This window comes from Amia ocellicauda, chromosome 20 (assembly GCF_036373705.1).
Source record: "Amia ocellicauda isolate fAmiCal2 chromosome 20, fAmiCal2.hap1, whole genome shotgun sequence".
NCBI classification, from domain to species: domain Eukaryota; kingdom Metazoa; phylum Chordata; class Actinopteri; order Amiiformes; family Amiidae; genus Amia; species Amia ocellicauda.
In genome coordinates, this window is record NC_089869.1 from 22,137,976 (window position 1) to 22,156,015 (window position 18,040).

Below are 18,040 nucleotides of genomic sequence, written 5' to 3' on the forward strand. Positions count from 1 at the left end.
TAGTAACTTGCATTTCAAGAATCTGAAGATAGTTTATCTGCATGTAGCAGTATTTCCTGCACAATATATTAGTGAATATATAGGCCTAATGCTTCATGGTAGTATGCAGGTTAGGATCAGTGATAGTGTGTAGGTTAGCCTAAGTGTAGAAGTAGTACATTAGTGGTAGTGTAGTCGTGTATAAGTAGTATAGGAGCATGTAGGTTAGTGTGCTTGATACCGTGTAAGTTAGTGTTAGCATTTATGTTGTACGTCAGTGGATATAGCTCCCAAGACTTAGTTTTACACCATAACCCCTTTAATATGCAAATACGAGCCCACAAGGGTAAAGACAGACAGAATATGGTGCAGGACAGCCAAACATTGTCATAAGCGACCAAAACAATGACATGGGGAACCAAGGTGTCACGTGGAAGTTTAAAAAAGTGCCCCACAATGCATCAGTATCATTGCATAGTTAATTGTTGCAAGTTTCGTCAAAATACTTCTGTCTGTTCCCCTATAAAGTGACATTCCACCGAATCAATTGTCCTGGAACAAACTGTGTTGTAGTACAATATGCTGCACTGTGCTGTTACACTGTGCTGTACTGCAGTATCCTGAATTGTACCGAGGGCGATATAATCACAACTACAACCCTGATCGTATTGCTAAACCCAAACCCAAGGCCACCATTTCTCAAGGAGAGTGTTATTATTGTCTGTGTGTGGGTCTGTGTGCTGTCTTGGATAAGTAGCTGGTTATGAATACATTTCTTAGGTTGAGTTCTAGGGGGGAAAGAAGCAGCCTAGAATCACTGAGGTTTTGTGTGTCCCCTCAAACAAAAGCGCCTGGGCAGTCGTCCGTGTGCTGCTCAGTTTGTGAGCTCTGTACCTGTATCCATTTAATATTTTTATGTTATTGCTCTTGAAACAATGATAGGTTCCTTACAGTAGGTCAGTAGTAGAATCTGCAGACTGTGGGTTATATTGCTACCTAAAGTATATCAGTGATCAGCATTGCGATACAAAGTGCATCCCACAGGTGTTCACATCTACACCATCACGTGACATCGGTGGCATTATTCATTAGTGTGGCTCAAGCTGACAAGTTCTTACAGATTGCTTGTTGTCTGAAACCTTATGCGTTAATTGTATGTTATTTGTTTTCTGTTTGAGCAATATAGAACATTTTCAGATATATGTTAGTTTGAAATGTACATATCTTTTGCACTTTAAATGTCTTCTGTGTAAAAACTTTTCTTTTGCGATAACATTACAATTATTTATGAGGGGTGCATCATAACATAGGCATTTCCTCGTAGGTATAGCCCTGCAAAACACAACCCCTTTAAGTTACAGGTGATGGCCGTTTTGTGACATTTAAACTCAGTTTAAAACGCAATAAGGTTTGATGCTATTGGGCACGAAAACTCCAGCAACCTGTGTTGAATGATGAAAAAAATACTCCACACTCAGTCTAAGGCAAACGTTGTGGGAGGAGTTTGATTGTCCGAAGAGAATAACAACAGCAAAAGCAATAACGATAACGATCCTGCAAAAAGAACAGTCCACATGACACATGCATGTGTGGATCTTAATCCCAGAGTCTGACACCACGCTTGTGCACACGGTCGTTGATGTGAAAGGATGTGGATGTGTTTGTGTTCGCTATAGGAAAGAATGCGCAGTGAAAATAAAACAAACACTGGAGGGATATAAACAGCCTTGGCCATTATTTAGTGGAAGTCTTTGTAAATCCCTGTTGTGTGTGTTACCTGGGGGTGTTTGTGTAACTTTGCAGTGAACCGATTCTCACACGCATTGCAGTCCGGGCAGCTTCAGGGAAGTTGGTTCTGCATCTAAACTAATCGGTGAACCGTGAAGTCATTGGACAAGAATATAGTCAGAAATCAAGTGTTTTTTATGTAGCACATTATATTTAACGTCCTTCCAAGAAAAAAAAAACACGAGCTCGTATAAAAAAACAACAAAAAAACAAACAAGAATCTCTCTCGATTTCGACACTTGAAACAAGATCCCAAAAGTCCACGGCTAAAATGTATTGTGCTGTTTCTGTTTTTGATCACTCAGTATTCTTCCTGTATAACTTAAAATAATTTAAATAAGAATGTAAAGAGTCCCTGTACCATTTTCTGCAGTGTATAAAAAGAAACGAATGGATTTGTATTTGTCGTTACATGATATTCGCGAGGTTCTCCCAGAGGAAGGAGTCATTCTTCAGGACTTTGGCCAGTTTTTCGTTGAAGGGAGAGTAAAAGTCTTTGAGTATCTCCCTGGTGATGGGTAGCATAGGGCCCAGGTTTTTATCTGCCGGTCTCCTGGTGTTGGAAGCCGGGCTTTTGGTGATTTCGGCCTCCTTTTGCTCCGTCAGGGGTCCTAACATTGGGAATAACAACAGAAAGGGATGTTTCAAAGCAGGACAAAGCAGGACACAGCAACAGACACCCGTAAACTAAACTCGTTATTATCAATAGACAGAGAAATCCGCCAGAACCCGACCAGCTGCAAAACTGACTCCCCTTGCCTCTTTCTTTAAAGCTGGCTCTGAAAATACATTTTCAAAAGTACGGATTTATAACATCCAGGGAATCTATGTGGCGCGGTTTTGCAACAGCCGTGATAATCCTCCCGACAAATTTGGCAGGCACCACGGAGCCGAGATATAGTGGCGTATATGAAATTTCACACCTTTTCGATATGAAACGGCGTCCCTTTGAAGCTGCTGGTGATCGCAAATTCAGACGGGAGAGTCTTAACCGCGATTGAGCCAAAGCGGGAGCACATCCAGGCCCGGTTATAACACCGCTAAGCCTTCAACAGTACCTGCCGCGTTTCAATCCAGCAGAGGTTCAGAGAGAAACTGGTGCAATCCAGGTCCCCACAATGTCCAAAACAACAATTGTGGGGAGAACATTTAGGAATAGTCCAGAATAGTGCAATATTTTTTCATATTTACTCAATATGTACATAAACACACATTAAAACAATCACATATATGCTTTGTTTACACAGAGAAGGAGAAAGAGTCGCTGCGTTCCGGCTCATTTACGTACCCAGGCTGAGGAAGTCAAAGACCTTGTGCATGGTGTATTTACGATTGGAGGCGTGGTCTTCAAGACGAAGCACTAACATCTGGTCCCTCTGAAACACGGTGAGCCAGTCCAGGATATAGACGATGTACAATCCCACCTGGAGTCTGACCTGCCAACGGGAAAAACAGGGACTCAACACTGTGGTTTGGAAAACGCCAGTGACTGTTATAACACAATTATAACGTGTGTGTGTGTGTAGAAAGAGAGGGAGAGAGAGGAAGAAAAATAAGTCAAAAGAAAAACTATCAAATATTTGCGTCTCTATGTAAAATCAGACTCCATGAGCATCTGAGCAGAGATACGGTGGCACTGATACAGCAAACTGATTTAGAGATTTGTCCCAGGAATGCATCACTTTCCCACAAGGCTTGAATCACAAATCGCAGGCCAAGAATTGCAGAAGGTCCTTCAGTCACAGCTGGTGAACTGAGAAGAGATTTGCGAAAATCCTGCCGCTCGTCTCCGTGTCAGAGGACAGTGACGGTGGCACACGCAGCCCCGGGTTATAACAGCGTTTGCAAATCCTGCTCTGTCTGTATGCACTCTCACTTCTCACAGCTGGACAACTGCAAGCCCGAGTCTGGCCTGAAACTAGACCCAGACAGTGTCAGACGTCACTGCCTCTATGTACCGCATACGCAGGTCCAAATTTACTATAGCAATTAAGCAGCATGCCGCAGGGACGGAGAGAAAGAACCCAGACGAGTAAAGAAAAGGGCCTCCGAGGTCAGGCTTCCTCTAATGTTGACCGTGGCGGCGGCTTGTGCATTTTTCCCGGTGGCTGAAGGCGTCTGTGAGAGCCGTGTGACCTGAATTAGAGCCAACACGGCCACTACAACAGTTTCACAGCGTTTACGACTTGTTTGCATTGACATGCAGATCCACGTTCTCAAGCATCTTGTATATTTTAAACTGATATTACTTTAAGCAGTGCGTATCAGAAAACAAATTCAATTAAAATTAAAATGAGTGTAGACCTCAGCACAACACGAAAGGGGGGTGCTTACATTTGCACAGAATCCACAGCAAAAATAATACTGTGTTTCGCTTTCGGATTAGTTTTTTTGACAGCTGCTCAAGATAGAGGCCATCAATTGCCTGAATGCCTGAATCTGCGATCTTTGGGCTCTGGTGTTAGGGTAATCAATGGAATGTTTTCTCTGAAAGGTAATTAAGCAAATTAATGTGGTTCCTGCCTTTTATTATCAGGATTATATTATAATTTTGTTCCCCTTAAATGACCTTTTTTATCCCACGCAGTCTTACCCTACCGTGTGTTGAATCCTCCCACTCCCACTTAGGAATGTAACCTTTAAGAGCCCCCTGCGGGACTGCGATGCCCCCCGTAATCTGCCAGGACTCTGACAGAGCTCCCTCCCTCCCGTCTTCTCTCGTCCCCGTTCCCTTTTTGGCGCCACGGAGGTCTGACTCAATGCCAAGACCCCTTGCTGGTGCAACATCTATCTTCTCTCGCTGAGGCGAACGGCAGAAAACAGGGCTGCCTGTTTTTACAAGCAAGCGTTCATTTAGCCCGCCATCTGTGCTCCGCCAGAGACGGCTCCTCACCCCCCTGTCCCGGGCACCGCATTGCTCTACAACGGTTGGTGTGTTTAATGTGCTGCCAGTGATGTGTTTGACGGAGTGGTGACCACGGGACCTGCTGCACTCAGATGAGAACGGAGAATAGCTTCCAAACCTGGCACTGGCTAAATAGCTTCTGCTTTTTCTTTTCACTTTGTTATGTATGTATCTTTGCAGCGGACAGTGGCGACTAAGTGTGGGGCTGACGGTCGCACACTCACAGGCATGGCGTTGTTCAGGGTGGTGTTGTACACACAGGAGCGCATCGAGAACTCCAGCAGGCACCCCTCGAACAGCTGCAGGGACTCCGACACTTTCTCGTGGAAATCCTCCGCAGACTTGTTGGCAATGCCGAAGTACAGATAGTCGGAGTACAGCCTGCGGACCACAAACAACAGACACGCCGGGGATTACCTCAGAGGCTCGATTATACACAGAACAACTTCAACGGGATTACATTTGATTGCTCTTTGTTTTCCCTCACTAACGGTTATGAATCCGGTCTTCTGTAATGTAACATCAGAGTCCGTCATTGTTTACCAGGCTTTCAAAGCGTGTAGTAGACAGGAATGAATCGCTGCTTTATGAAGTTTGTGATTTGCATGCGGTTATTTCACAGTTTATTATTTATTTCGTCTTCATGTTGTGCTTTTCCTATTTAGCATTAGCATTTCCATTTGGAAAAACATGGGGAAGAACACAGTGTGCAGCTTAAGAGGGTTATAACCAAATGCAATCAATTCAAGTCCTGCACTGGAACCGGCAAATACTTATGAGGTTAAACTCAGGCTGGACTGAATGGCTTTTGGTGGGAAAACCCTCTGCCTTAAGCACATGAGCGGTTGTGATCAAACCCCGCAAACTTTTGTAAGACGGGCCCGATCTCTCACCTCTCCACCGGGTCCCTCAGCATGACAATGAACTTGGCGTCCGGCTGGACCGCGTGCACAAAATCCTGGGTGAGGAAGGGTGGCTCCCCGTTGGTGTCGTTGTCGTAGAAATACACCCAGGCGTTGTTGTCCCACATCGTAGACGCACTCGCCTCCCCTGCAAAAAACACCAGGGCAACTTTTACTCCACGTGAGAAGCATACTGGTTTATACCACACCGTCCTTCTCAGGTTTGGTTCAGAGTGATTCTAGTTTTCATTCCACCTGAGCTCTTAAAGGCTTTATTGATTGTACTGTTCAATTAACTCATCTCCCTTGCCTAGTTCTACAGCATTTAAGGAAAATGACAAGCCCATGTCCTCACACGCCCTCTCTCCGGCGCCGGCCTCTCCTCCTGGAGTCGAACCAATCGGCGGATTTCACCAGAAACATTTCAAAATCATGTTCAATCCAGAGGTTTGAAACGAGCCCGATGTAATGAAAGCAGCAGAAGGGCTTTGAAAACGCAAACAGGGGAAATGCAGGGAACCTTTTTATACTTTTAAATGAGAGCCTCTTCTTGTCGAGTAAGCAGGGAATTATGCGTGGCGTCCCTGAATGGGAAATGAGCTCCGGATACAATTAAACAATACTTTATGCCAGCGGCTCTGAAAACAGCCACCAATTCATCCTGATCGGAGTTGGCCGGGACTGCCATTGTCACCATTACTCATCGTGCGGCTGCTCTATTGTAATACAATACACCGGCTACACACTCAATCACAACCTGGTTGTGTGGTGCGGACAACACAATACAGCGTCGTCCGTGATTCCCGACAACCGTTCAGTTTTAATTTCTGCATTGTATTGCCAAATATGTTAAGAAAAACAAAACAAACCGACCAATAATCGCCAATATTTTTGCGGTAAGGCGGTTCTGGCCAGAAACCATCACTGTTCACCGTTATGGGCTCACTGGGACACACAGAGATAGCACTAATTGAAATCCCTGTTGTTCCATATTAGGAAATGTTGTTCTAAGATTAACAGAAGGTAATTTAATTTATTGAGCATGTCCCGGGGGGGTTTGCTGGTGCCGAGAAGACCAATTAAATGTCCTTACAGTAGAAACCTGCTTCCAGTCTTATTCTGCTCACGGCATGGCTCTCTCTTTCCGGGTCTCTCAGATTCTGCGGCAGCTACAGAAGATCGATCATAAATATTTAGGAGGGCTCTGGCACGCTCTCTAATCAGATGGATTATTTATTTAAAAGGGAAACAAACCAGTGAGCAAGTAATCCGTGCTCAGAGCATGACAAATACATCCTGACATTTCCCTAAACAGTGAGCGTCTGACGCCCCGGCAGCCTCCGATCAAGTGAGTGCCGTCAGGGAGGCGGGCGGAGGGGAGGCCGGAGCCAAGATGGAGGCCATGGGACAGAGGCAGGGTTACTTCACTGCCTGGTTTCTGCTTCAAAAGAAAAAACATGGGGTCTCACATCCCTCCATGTTGCTGAGAATCACTGGGGCGGCAGCTCTGATTAAATGAATCAAAGAATGCACATTAAATCCAGCTGCCAGCCTATAATTGTATCGGGCTGTAGCATCTCATTAGGATCAGCTGTTGTTCCTCGGCCCTAGTCGACCAGCACAAATCCTATCATAAGATGTGTAGTAACAGAGGGAATTTACACATGACAACTCTTGGGGTTAAAAAGCTGTTTTTGAAAACAATTAAGTATATACCACTCTTCTACATTAGTTTATATAAATATATGCTTTGACAAATTAAGATAATCCTGACTGCCATGGTACAAAAACAACAACACACATCTTAATCTCTGTATTCTGTGTTTTGCTTGAGTGCCTAGAAAACAGCAAATTGTTGTTGAAAGAGGCCTACCTTGACTTGCAAAGACAAGCAAGACAAATGTAGAAGTTATTTAAATGTGTTTGTTTTCAGGCGTCGCATTATCATAATCTCTGGTTATCATACACATGTGTGTGAGGGGGCTTTCACTGCGGGGATGCAACAGCAGAAGAAAAAATCGCCAAACAATAAAACCAGCAATGTTAAAATCAGAGGCATTAGTTATCACACAAAAGCACACAAAGGATGTTGCAATTTTATGCAGAATCCTTAGAAGTCTGGCCTTGTGAAAACATATTTGTAGAACAATTACAGCCTTGACTTACAGTCGGATACATGATTCTGCGATGTGACGGGAGTGTGAAACATCTGGTTGGATTTCAATTACGACCATAATAGCTTTGTAAGAGATTGTAAACACGAGACTGGAGGACAATTCTTAGAGCTGTTTTCCTTACTGCTGCTGCTCACCTGTAGCTTTAACTATTTGTCTCTATGTCCTGCATTTTAAATTCCTTTTTGAAGTATGATTATTATGATTATGATTATTGTTTCAAATTGTGCTCCTCAATAAAAGTGCAGGTACACCGCCCACTCTGCAGGCAATGCATGAGACGGCTCTGCCACTGGAGGACGGAGGATCGTGTCTCTCTCCTGTGTGCGCTTCTGTCACCGCAGTCATTTGCCCTTTTTAACGGTTTCTTCAAAACTGCTTCTGATAAGATGTCTGATATGTTCGCTCCCAGGGAAGGTACATTAGCATTGCATAGGCCCCCGTGTCATTCAGCGAACGCATGTCTTTCCTCGTCCGCTATTTATCACAGCGGCGTTCAGATTCTCTCTGGAAAGCGATCTGAGCAACATGACAACGTTGACTCTCACGGAAAACAAGACGAAGAAAACGACAAGAGGACCCCCCCGATGCAATCCATCTTATGCATGCGCCGGATTCAAAGCATGTTCCTGCGACCCTCGACTGCCAGCTCCTTCTCTGACGGGCGCTGATCCTGCCTTGACTGGGCCTCCCTCCCACCTAAGGTAGCAATTAAACTAGAGAGATCCAGCGCTCACTGATAAAACACACGGCCTCTTGGCTCTGCCTGTCTGCGCCGGCGTATACGGGGAATAGGTTGCTTCTGAGCATTCAAAAATTAATTACTTTCAGAATCATTGCTGAGGGCGGCATTGCTTGAATGCTGGAACAGGCAGGGTACTGCGTTATTTTCTAAGTGAAACAAGCTCACTGAGAAATATATATCGGAGGAATCTCCCCTCGGCGAATCCAAAAGACTATGCTATATAAACGAAGGCCAGCTCCCCACACTAATAGGACACAGGAGCATCCATTCAGACTCTGGACAGCTGGTAATCTGTCATCTGCAGGGACACAGGATGGACACTATCTCATTCAGACAGTGTTTTTATAAAGCTGCGAAAGGTAGAATTGTGTAAAACCACTGCGCTGTAGGGAAAAGGCAGGGTTTCTATTAGGTGTGAGGCTCCTACCTCGCCCGCATCTGCAGTCCCACGGCACCGCGGTGTCACAGCTATAGTGCCGTCTCTCTGTAATGCATGAATCCTGCGGTTGTTTCCTTTCCCCCCCTCCCCCAAGGGAAAGCAATTTATTTTTAGGTCACCTTCGGTGGGAAGCGGCTGAAGTACATCTCTACCTGTCCTGAGCACTGACCTTCATAGTCTCAACAAAAGGAAAGCCAGAGAAACCTCACGGCTAAATAAAGAGCGCAGAACTTTTTCATTTCTTGGCGTTTTATCTTTTTTTATGATTAGATTAATGAAGCGCGGCGCTGCTGTCCCGGCGCACTGCGGGTTGCTGAACACCTTCCATGCACATCCTCCAAACACCAGCATTCATTTCATTGCTTCAAGGAAAGAAAAGACACCCTGGTGCTGGATTCTCGTGGATCGATAGTCTGTTAAGGAGTATTTAGTCCTGTATCATATACCCTCCTGAGCAATGGCGCTGTGGTGGCTTTGAAGGTAAACTATGACAACGTTTAATCAGGAACTAAAAATGCAAAAGCAGAAGGACAAGGATCTTGACCTGAAACAGGGTCACAGAGCCTCTTCAGTCCACGGCATGCAGCGGATTCAGCCGTATCGATCCCTGCCAAGGCTGTTTAATAATGTATGAGCTGCTTCTCAGTGAGGAAGTAGATTGAAACGGCCAAAGGTGGAGATGTTGGGATCTTAAAGTTAGTTAGTGACCAGTGAACCGCTGAAACAGCCCTTTTTCACAGGTTAACAGCATGACTTTCACAACGGCTTATGTTTCTAAAACCTCCTGCAGGTCTCCTTGTCAAAAGCCAATAAAGGTATTGCGTAGCCACAAAAACATAAACAGACAGATCCGGTTACACGGTTCAGCTGTCTCCCTCACCCCGCTTGCAGCATCAGGGATCTGCAGGGCTGAGTGAAAACTGATCGACCAAGAAGTGCTGTGTATTACCAATGATGATGTTGCGCTTGTGCTGGCTCCTGGAGGAGTTCCCCAGCAAGTGGTCTTGGATCTGGAAGGCCGCCAGGTCGAAGAGATCCAGGTAATCCTCAACTGGGTATCGGTCGTGAAATCCCTCGCTCAGCCGAATGATACCTGCGAAGACAAGATGGACACCGAGGACTCAACTTGGGGGGCTCAGTGTGGGAGACCCCTGCTGAGAACAGGGAAGGGGTGCAATTCAGCTCGTTGGCTCATGACACTAAAGATCTGATTTCCCAGGTGTAGGAATGTTACCTCGGTCTATCATGCCCCAACAGAAATTCATGTGCTCTTGGAGTAAAAGCAAACTTGCTGCGTATTCAGTTCACTTTAAGACTAATTACCTTATGTCGTTGCCACAGAAATAATGACTTTTCTAGATCATTGCCGCTACCTGCGGGGGGAACCGAGTCCGTCATCCCATCATCCTTTATGAGTGACCCCTACAGTAACACATTCCTGTCCAATCAGCACGCAGAACTTCAAATACTTATTACAGTGGGTCCCTTAAAAATGCTAGAAAGCCAAAATTCCAAATGCATGCTCGCTCATCCATCAGATTTTAAAGAGCACATGGTTCTGGGATTTAAGATTAAGGACCTCTGTATTAGAAGAAGCAAGCTATTAATCATAAAATACGTTATATGTCTTTACTGAGCACAGAAAACAGAATTCCCAGTCATAGCAATTAAAACAAAACAAAACACACACTTTGACATGTTTTCCTAGTGTTGCAGTATTTTAGTCTTCCTTAGTGCTGAAGAATGAGATCAAATTTTACAATCGTATTATATCAGTGTAATGGGTCAACAGTTGCTTAATATCACGAGGGGTTATTTAGCAGAGCAAATACAAAGTGGGTATATAGGAGTGAGAAACACGATCTTGTGAGTGAAAACCTGGCAAAAACATAGTTCTTGCATCTGAAATAATGAAAATAATAATACATTTTAATCATTTAAATGTTTCCTTTGTAGTGTTTGTGTTGGGGGAGTATGATTTGTTAGTGCTGGAAAGCACAAGGAGAGAAGCTTCCAAGTTAATCTTTCACAATGATCAAAAACGGATTAATGAGTATTTAACAAAAGAAAGAAGAAAATGCATCCATTTGAGTTTCTGTAAGTCTCAGGAGAAATGTGATATAAGACTGGTAATTGCATGTGCACACTGTATTGATAGTGTCCTTCAGAAGAGAGATGAAAGATGCTCTATCAATGAGTTAAGGGAGAAGAATAAGCCCTTCACTATAACTCATATCCATGGAGGAAAAGACTCCCTGTGCCTTTGCATTGCCTGCTCAGATAACCCAAGATTGTGATTTTAAAAACTGAGCATTTGGATTCTGATAAAAGTGTTCTGGTTCTCTTTTGTGCAATGTTCCAGACACACCTTCAATCTTATTCTTTTTCATTTTATAGCGATGATGCCAGGGGCGAACAAAGATTTCTCTCAAACGTATACTTTAAATGGTATTCAAATTACACCGACTTCAACACCGCGATCAAAGGGGGTTAGGAGGTTCAAATGATTCCCCTGGATCCTTTCGTACTGTGTGTTACAATAACATTAGTGAGGAAGTATGCACCGGCTGCTCAGCTGACTCTCAAAGCACACACTCGCTCTCTCTTGTGACAGGCAGAGTGTGTGTGCCTTTGCGAAGTGTGTGTATGCTCTTGCAGTGTGCGGCCACAGTCAAATGGGGAACATATCTGTGAACTCTGAAACCCAGGAAGCATGAATAGTCACAAAAATAACAGGAAAACGGGAATAGCAGCTACATACCAGCAGCCTTCCAAAGGTCAGACTCCAAAACTTTCCAAAAACAAGCCAGAAACTTCAAGCCGCGTTTGAACGCAGCAGTCATGAACATTATCCCATTAATTAAAAAGCTAATTGTGCCTACGTCTGAGCCAGGCTACGCATTCCGACTTTCATGGCCTCCCACACACTCCTCACACAGGAATTGACTCCAAAACTGATACTGCTGGCATCTCTGTGTTCAAAGCCGCTACATCATTTAATAATTAAAAAAGAGAGAAAGAAGGAGACACAGAGAGAGAGGAAATCTTTAGATATGGAGAGGAGGTATCAATTCCCAAAATAAAGCATCTTCCACACAGACTAAATGCTCTCCGGTGCTTTGCACCGAAGCTGTTCTATAAGCCCAGATAGCGCCTGAAACCCACATCCCACATACATTCAGAGCTGCAGGCATGAGGGGGAGTCTGAACTGGGTCAGCCAACACAGTGGCAGCCACCAATGCAGTCTTGTCGCAGCTGGATCCATTTACAGCTCCTACGCAGCCTAGGAGTGGCGTACAAAGCAAGACGTCAACAGAAAATCTGTGCTGTGGTTAATAGGCAGCCATATTGTAGGAAACCATGCTACTCCTATCTGTGATCCACCACAAGACTACAAGCATGGGGGTAGTTTGCTTCCCTGCTGCCCTGCGCATTAGGAACAGAGACACTTCTTCACACAGAGAGGCGTCACAATCTGAACAAACTCCCCAGCGATGTGGCTGAAGAGACAATTTGGGAACATTCAAAAACAGACTGGATAGGATCCTTGATCACTTAGTTATTAATGGACACCAAACGAGCATGATGGGGCGAATAGCCTCCCTTGATTGGACACTTTCTTATGTTCTCCTTAATGTCGGTCTCCGCTCTGTTGAATGAACGCTGGGTGGCAGGCGGTACGTGGCTCCAGACTTGCAGAAGAGTGTAGGTGACTAGTCTACTGCAGTGAAAAGAGGACTACTTGATTTATAATATAGATTTTCAACCATTTTGTAGCAGAAATAAAAATGACATCAACAATAACAATGATAATAATATATAACTGTCTACATTGTTTTAGGTTAATAATATAAAAAGGAGTACGGTTCATTTTAAACAATAATCCGTGCCACGATTTTGCATAATGGCTTAATTACAAGGTTTTAAAAATAGATTTACTGGAGGCTTCTCTCTTTTATTAATCCGCATTGTTTAGTGTGTGCTCTGCTGAACTGGTTTCATCGCCCTGGGAAAACAACCCTGGATATAATGAGTCTTGTTATGATTGACACGCAGCTCCGAACTGATATGAGAGAGTATGATTAATGTGGCTCTAAATCTCCCGTCCGGTGCTCAATTTTTATTTTATTTTCATGAAGTGTGTTTAATTGAAAAACGTGTTTCATCACTGACTTGCAAACCTGTGAGAAGGGTCCGAGGAAAACCTACCAGGAGTCACAATGTGACACTCGGGAAACTGTGGCAACACTGTTCTAAATATTCACGTTTTAACTGTTGACTGGGTTAAGTACAGACGTGTGCAGTAAAAATGCTGATTTGTCTAAAGAGCGTTCTTCACAAGATTAATAAAGAAGACCAGCATTTACAGGAGAACTGAGGGATCTGTTTCCCAATTCTCCAAACTCAAAGACACCCACATTTTCAACAATATTATCATTATTAATGTATTTATTTATTAATGTTGCTTTTTAAAGAAGCTAAAAAGACTTTCACCTACCAAACCTCTTCCTTGTCCACCAGTGCGGTTCCTTGAAGGTAGTAAACCTCACATCGGGGTGTAACCGGAGTCTGTCGTACAGGTCCGTGGTCCCACACTTCGGCTGGCCCACGATGTAGAAGTAGGGCAGACAGCGGATGCGATAGTTCTTGTTTACATGGTGATTCAAGTGTTCCCGGAACGCATTTCTCAGGAAATCGAACACTGTCCGCAAACGCTTGGAGTAAAGTGCGTACAGGTTTGCCCCATATGGGTCAGCAGTAATGTTCCCCGAGTACTCCTCATACCAGCATGGGTTTTTAACATTGGGAAGGAATTTCGGGGGGATTACGGAAAACATCTGCGGAGAAAAGGACAGGATTTGAATAAAGGTTGAAAAACTATATTTAAACTTAAATTTTACCTAAATTAAACGACCTATATATATAATAATTGAAACTAGTGTGATAAACATCTTGCATCTGAAAATTGTACTTTCACTTCTGTTACACAATGTGTTTGAATCTGGTTCAAGTCGCGACCACATTGTGGTTTTCAGTTCTTTACGGTGCTAAGCTGTGCCAGGGCCTTTTTTTATGAAGACGCTGCTGTCAGCCCTTTGTGAGACGTGTTCAGAACAGAGAGAGGAAACTGACACCGTTATTTGGTACATAGCAATAGCGCGTACGGCATGACTTTTTCTTGGGGGGGACGAAATCTCAAAGTTAATTGAACATCAAGCAATCTCACTGAAACGCACAGGACAGAAAGTGCAGCAGAAATCGCTCAAGTGATGTAAAATACACGCCAAACCCAATGTTGCTTTTGTTTCTGAGGGGGAAGTCGTGTTAAAAGCAGTTGCACAAGTTCAAGGCACTGTTTAGTTAGCAACCACTGAAGACTCTTACGCCTGCCTTTCGTGACCTTTTACAGCATTCAGATGCGCGGCACCATGGGATGTTACTCATCTACTGAACCAGCTAATTTTACACTAAACAGCAGACTAAGCTCGAGTAAGAGAGCAGGAGAGCTTTTTAGCCCTTGCTCTCCTCTCCAAGGTTTTGTGAAGCAATTTTGTGTTGATCATTAAAATAGACACATCTCTGCGATTTGATGCACACACAGAGTCAGTTGCACAGATAGTCAAAGATGAAGTCGGTTCCTATTTACTTTGGGAAGCTAAGTGAAAGAAAATGCATGTGAATTCAGTCATGAATCATCGACTATTTACCTACAGGCTGTCAGAAATGTATGGGATTGAAGCAGGTTTCAGCGGCAGAACATTTTGATCATGTTTTAAGTTCTTGCATCTTCATGCTGTTCTCCTAGAGATGAATATACACGATGGGGTTACTCACATGTGGCTCGTTTCTCTTCAGGTCTTTCAAGTCCGGCAGTTCCCTGGTGGTGAATTCTACCTTCGACGTTATCGTTTTTAAGACCAGTTTAATATTTGCATAATCCCTGGCGGATGACAGGTTGAACAGGAAGGAGCCGGGGTTGTTTCCGAGGTTGCTGAAGTGGTAGGGGGACGGGGTCAGCAGGAGTCCCTTCTTGTCTGCAGTCAGGATGTAGGAGGCCATGATCAGAAACATCACGGTCACCCCGAAGAATATGCTGTACAGTTTGACTTTCCTGAAACACACCAGCGTGCTCCAGCGACAGTAGTTGTCCCGCCTGAGTTCCAGGACGGCGAATAAATTCATCTGGCTGTCCTTGTCCACCTGAAGCAGGAACGGCCTCTTCCTGTATACCTCGGGGTTGGAGCTGTGCAACGTGTAGTTATAGTCCATCTGCGTCATCGTGGGGCAGAGGAGTGGGTCAGCGGCGCTCTCTCGAACCCAGGGGCGTCCCGTGAGCGACACAGCGGGCTGGAGAGGGAGCTGGGCAGGCCGGGCTGCGTCATCCATTCAGCGGCTTCTGCGGAATGGGTGTGGCGATCGCAGACCCGTCTGACCCGCTTCGCTTGTCCTGCAGAGAAACCAACGCAATCAGCAATTGGTGGTTGAGAAGAAAACCGGTCACCTGAAGGTGTGAAGAAATCGGAGGTTTGCAGATGAGGATTAATGAATTAGGTACATAAAATAATAATAACCCTGCAGACTAAAGTTCAGGTTTATGCAGCATGGCCTGCCAGACATGAGGGGCCACAAGTGGTTTAAGGGCCCGTCACATTTGACATCACTCTTCTGGGTTCACAAGTCTGCTGGGTCTCAGGTGTGGGCCGGGTGTGAGTGATTGTTGACCATCTTAAAATTTTGTTATGGAAAAATCCCTGGTGCCGAAGCTGTAGTCAGAAGTAATTTAGCCAATGTTTCTAATTGCTAGAACTAATTAAATAGAGCAAGATAAGGCGCAATGTTGAACTAAAAATAACAGGGCCCGTCTATCAAAGCCCAAGTTAATGCACCAGTATCACGCTGCCATATTTCCAGGACTCCACGAATTCATGTTTCCCAGCGATCTTTGAAGTATTTCAAACGGATGCTTATTACCAGAAAAAAGTTCTCCCCTCAAAACCAGCGTGAGCCGAGCACCGATTCATGTAACTACAGACCAGCTCTAACCAGCGCTAGTTCATCTGAATTGTACATGAGAAACAGGTCGATATATATAGAGATATATAAATAAATAAAAGGCTTGCGCTTAAAATATGCAAAATGACATGGAAATCAGCACCTAAGTATGGATACAAGCGAGAGGAGACCCGGCACAGCTCGTTTGTTAGGTTTCTAAGATTGTATAGAAGCAAAAAAAAAATGGTTATGCATGCATTAAAACCCATTTGCATGTAGCTATTAATACTATGCTAAGGTAGTCCATGTTGTTAAGCATTACATCCTATCAGGTTTTCTGTGTCCTGCGGCTATACACACTAAGTGCCACCCGTTCTCAATTGTGATTGTATAACACCCCTGGGGAGGAAAGTGTTGAGGATTATGCTAACTAGTAGAAGTATGTAAAAAAAACTTCACAATACAAGATACATAACAATATGAAACACCAAACATCTTGTAATCAAATAAAGTGTAATTTCTGGTTTATTTTAAAGATCTGTGTGAGGAAACCGAAGTTGTGTGTTGTGATTGTAAAGGGAGTGTTCAGGCCGTACCTCATAGCCTCAGTCTTCGCGTTGTGGAGCTCTTAGACGCTCTCTGCGCTCTGGGCTGAACCTCATCTGTAGATAAATCGAAGACACCGGATTATAAAGCTGCACCAAAACTGGAGTCTATCTCAAAATCTTCACCGTCTCCGAAGCCAGTCGACTTTCACCCACACAGCCCCGAGGTTAAAGCGCCGTTAATGCTCTGCCAATGATTCATATGGTAAAAATGAAACCAGGAGGTGCGTTTTTTTATTTTTTATGGTTGACTGTCATGTATTTTCAAACTGCTGTCTTGCACTTTTTCCACTGCTGACACCTACAGAAATGCAAAGCAGTCTGTACACGGCACACACATAATCGCACATTTAAACCCATTGCTGTCAATGTATTTCTGGAACATAATTAACTAACAAGAAAACATGTTTTTTTTATCATTTCTGTGTTCGTAAAAGAAGATATCGCTGCTCTAGAGGCAGTTCAGAGGAGAGCAACCAGACTTATTCCAGGTCTGAAGGGAAAGTCCTACTGAGAGACTGAGGAACTGAACCTTTTCACCTGGAACAGAGGAGACTACGTGGGGACTTGATCCAAGTCTTCAAAATCATGAAAGGCATCGACCACATCAAACCAGAGGAGCTTTTCCAGATCAGCAGGGACACACGCACCCGGGGACACAAATGGAAATTGGGCTTCAAGGCATTCAAGACAGAAAACAGGAGACACTTCTTCACACAGAGAGGCGTCACAATCTGAACAAACTCCCCAGCGATGTGGCTGAAGAGACAATTTGGGAACATTCACAAACAGACTGGATAGGATCCTTGATCACTTAGTTATTAATGGACACCAAACGAGCACGATGGGGCGAATGGCCTCCTCTCGATTGGACACTTTCTTATGTTCTTATGTTCTTAAAAGTTACGCTTTGATATTTACAAGCACACATAATGAGGCAAAACAGTTACAACACTGCAAAAACACAACAGCCACCTTTACCCAGAAATCAACACTAATCATAGTGGTGTAATTGTTCATATTGCCTGATAGGAAATGCCATTTACCTTTAATATATATTATAAAATGCTTGATTATTAAAAAAGTATTAAATATTCCAGACAGGTTGCTTCTGTCGAGCCGAGTAGTCGACACTGACATTATTACACTGTAGAAATGTGATGTTTTGCAATTAGCAATGTGTACAAATTAAGTTTGTATATACACAAAGGCACAACAAGACACTTATAAAACTGCTGTATCTTTAGATGTGTCTTTTACATTTTATTTCTGATTCCTCACCTGTAGATGAACGGGGGAGTGACGTCTATGCACAACATTATTAAAATAATTAATTTTACTCAGTTCTGAGAAATTCTCAGCGCTCTCGTTTCTCCTCTGAACTTTGTTTTCACGAAGTTTCATCGCCAGTGGGGTGCTGTGGGGTTAAACTAATTTTTTGCGGTATTGACTCCCTTTCACTCTATATTTTTAATCCCCGATTAGCTTCCGAGTCCTGCACTGCTTCCT

At 43.9% G+C, this 18,040-nt stretch overlaps 1 protein-coding gene across 3 annotated transcripts in view; it reads right to left on the reverse strand.

Annotated features, from left to right (window-relative positions):
* Nucleotides 1–280: 280 nt before the first annotated feature.
* LOC136715864 (carbohydrate sulfotransferase 15) overlaps nucleotides 281–18,040 on the reverse strand; it is a 46,008-nt gene continuing 28,248 nt past the window's right edge. For 2 of the 3 annotated variants that reach the window (XM_066693252.1, XM_066693254.1), the window contains exons 4-11: nucleotides 16,523–16,588; nucleotides 14,769–15,381; nucleotides 13,432–13,771; nucleotides 9,882–10,025; nucleotides 5,566–5,722; nucleotides 4,897–5,053; nucleotides 3,056–3,203; nucleotides 281–2,378 (exon numbers count right to left, since the gene is read on the reverse strand). In XM_066693252.1, coding sequence (XP_066549349.1) covers nucleotides 2,176–2,378; nucleotides 3,056–3,203; nucleotides 4,897–5,053; nucleotides 5,566–5,722; nucleotides 9,882–10,025; nucleotides 13,432–13,771; nucleotides 14,769–15,320 — 1,701 coding nt within the window. In that variant the 5' untranslated portion in view covers nucleotides 15,321–15,381; nucleotides 16,523–16,588 and the 3' untranslated portion in view covers nucleotides 281–2,175. Of the gene's footprint in view, nucleotides 2,379–3,055; nucleotides 3,204–4,896; nucleotides 5,054–5,565; nucleotides 5,723–9,881; nucleotides 10,026–13,431; nucleotides 13,772–14,768; nucleotides 15,436–16,522; nucleotides 16,589–18,040 lie in introns of all 3 variants that reach the window. The other variant, XM_066693253.1, reaches the window with a different exon arrangement.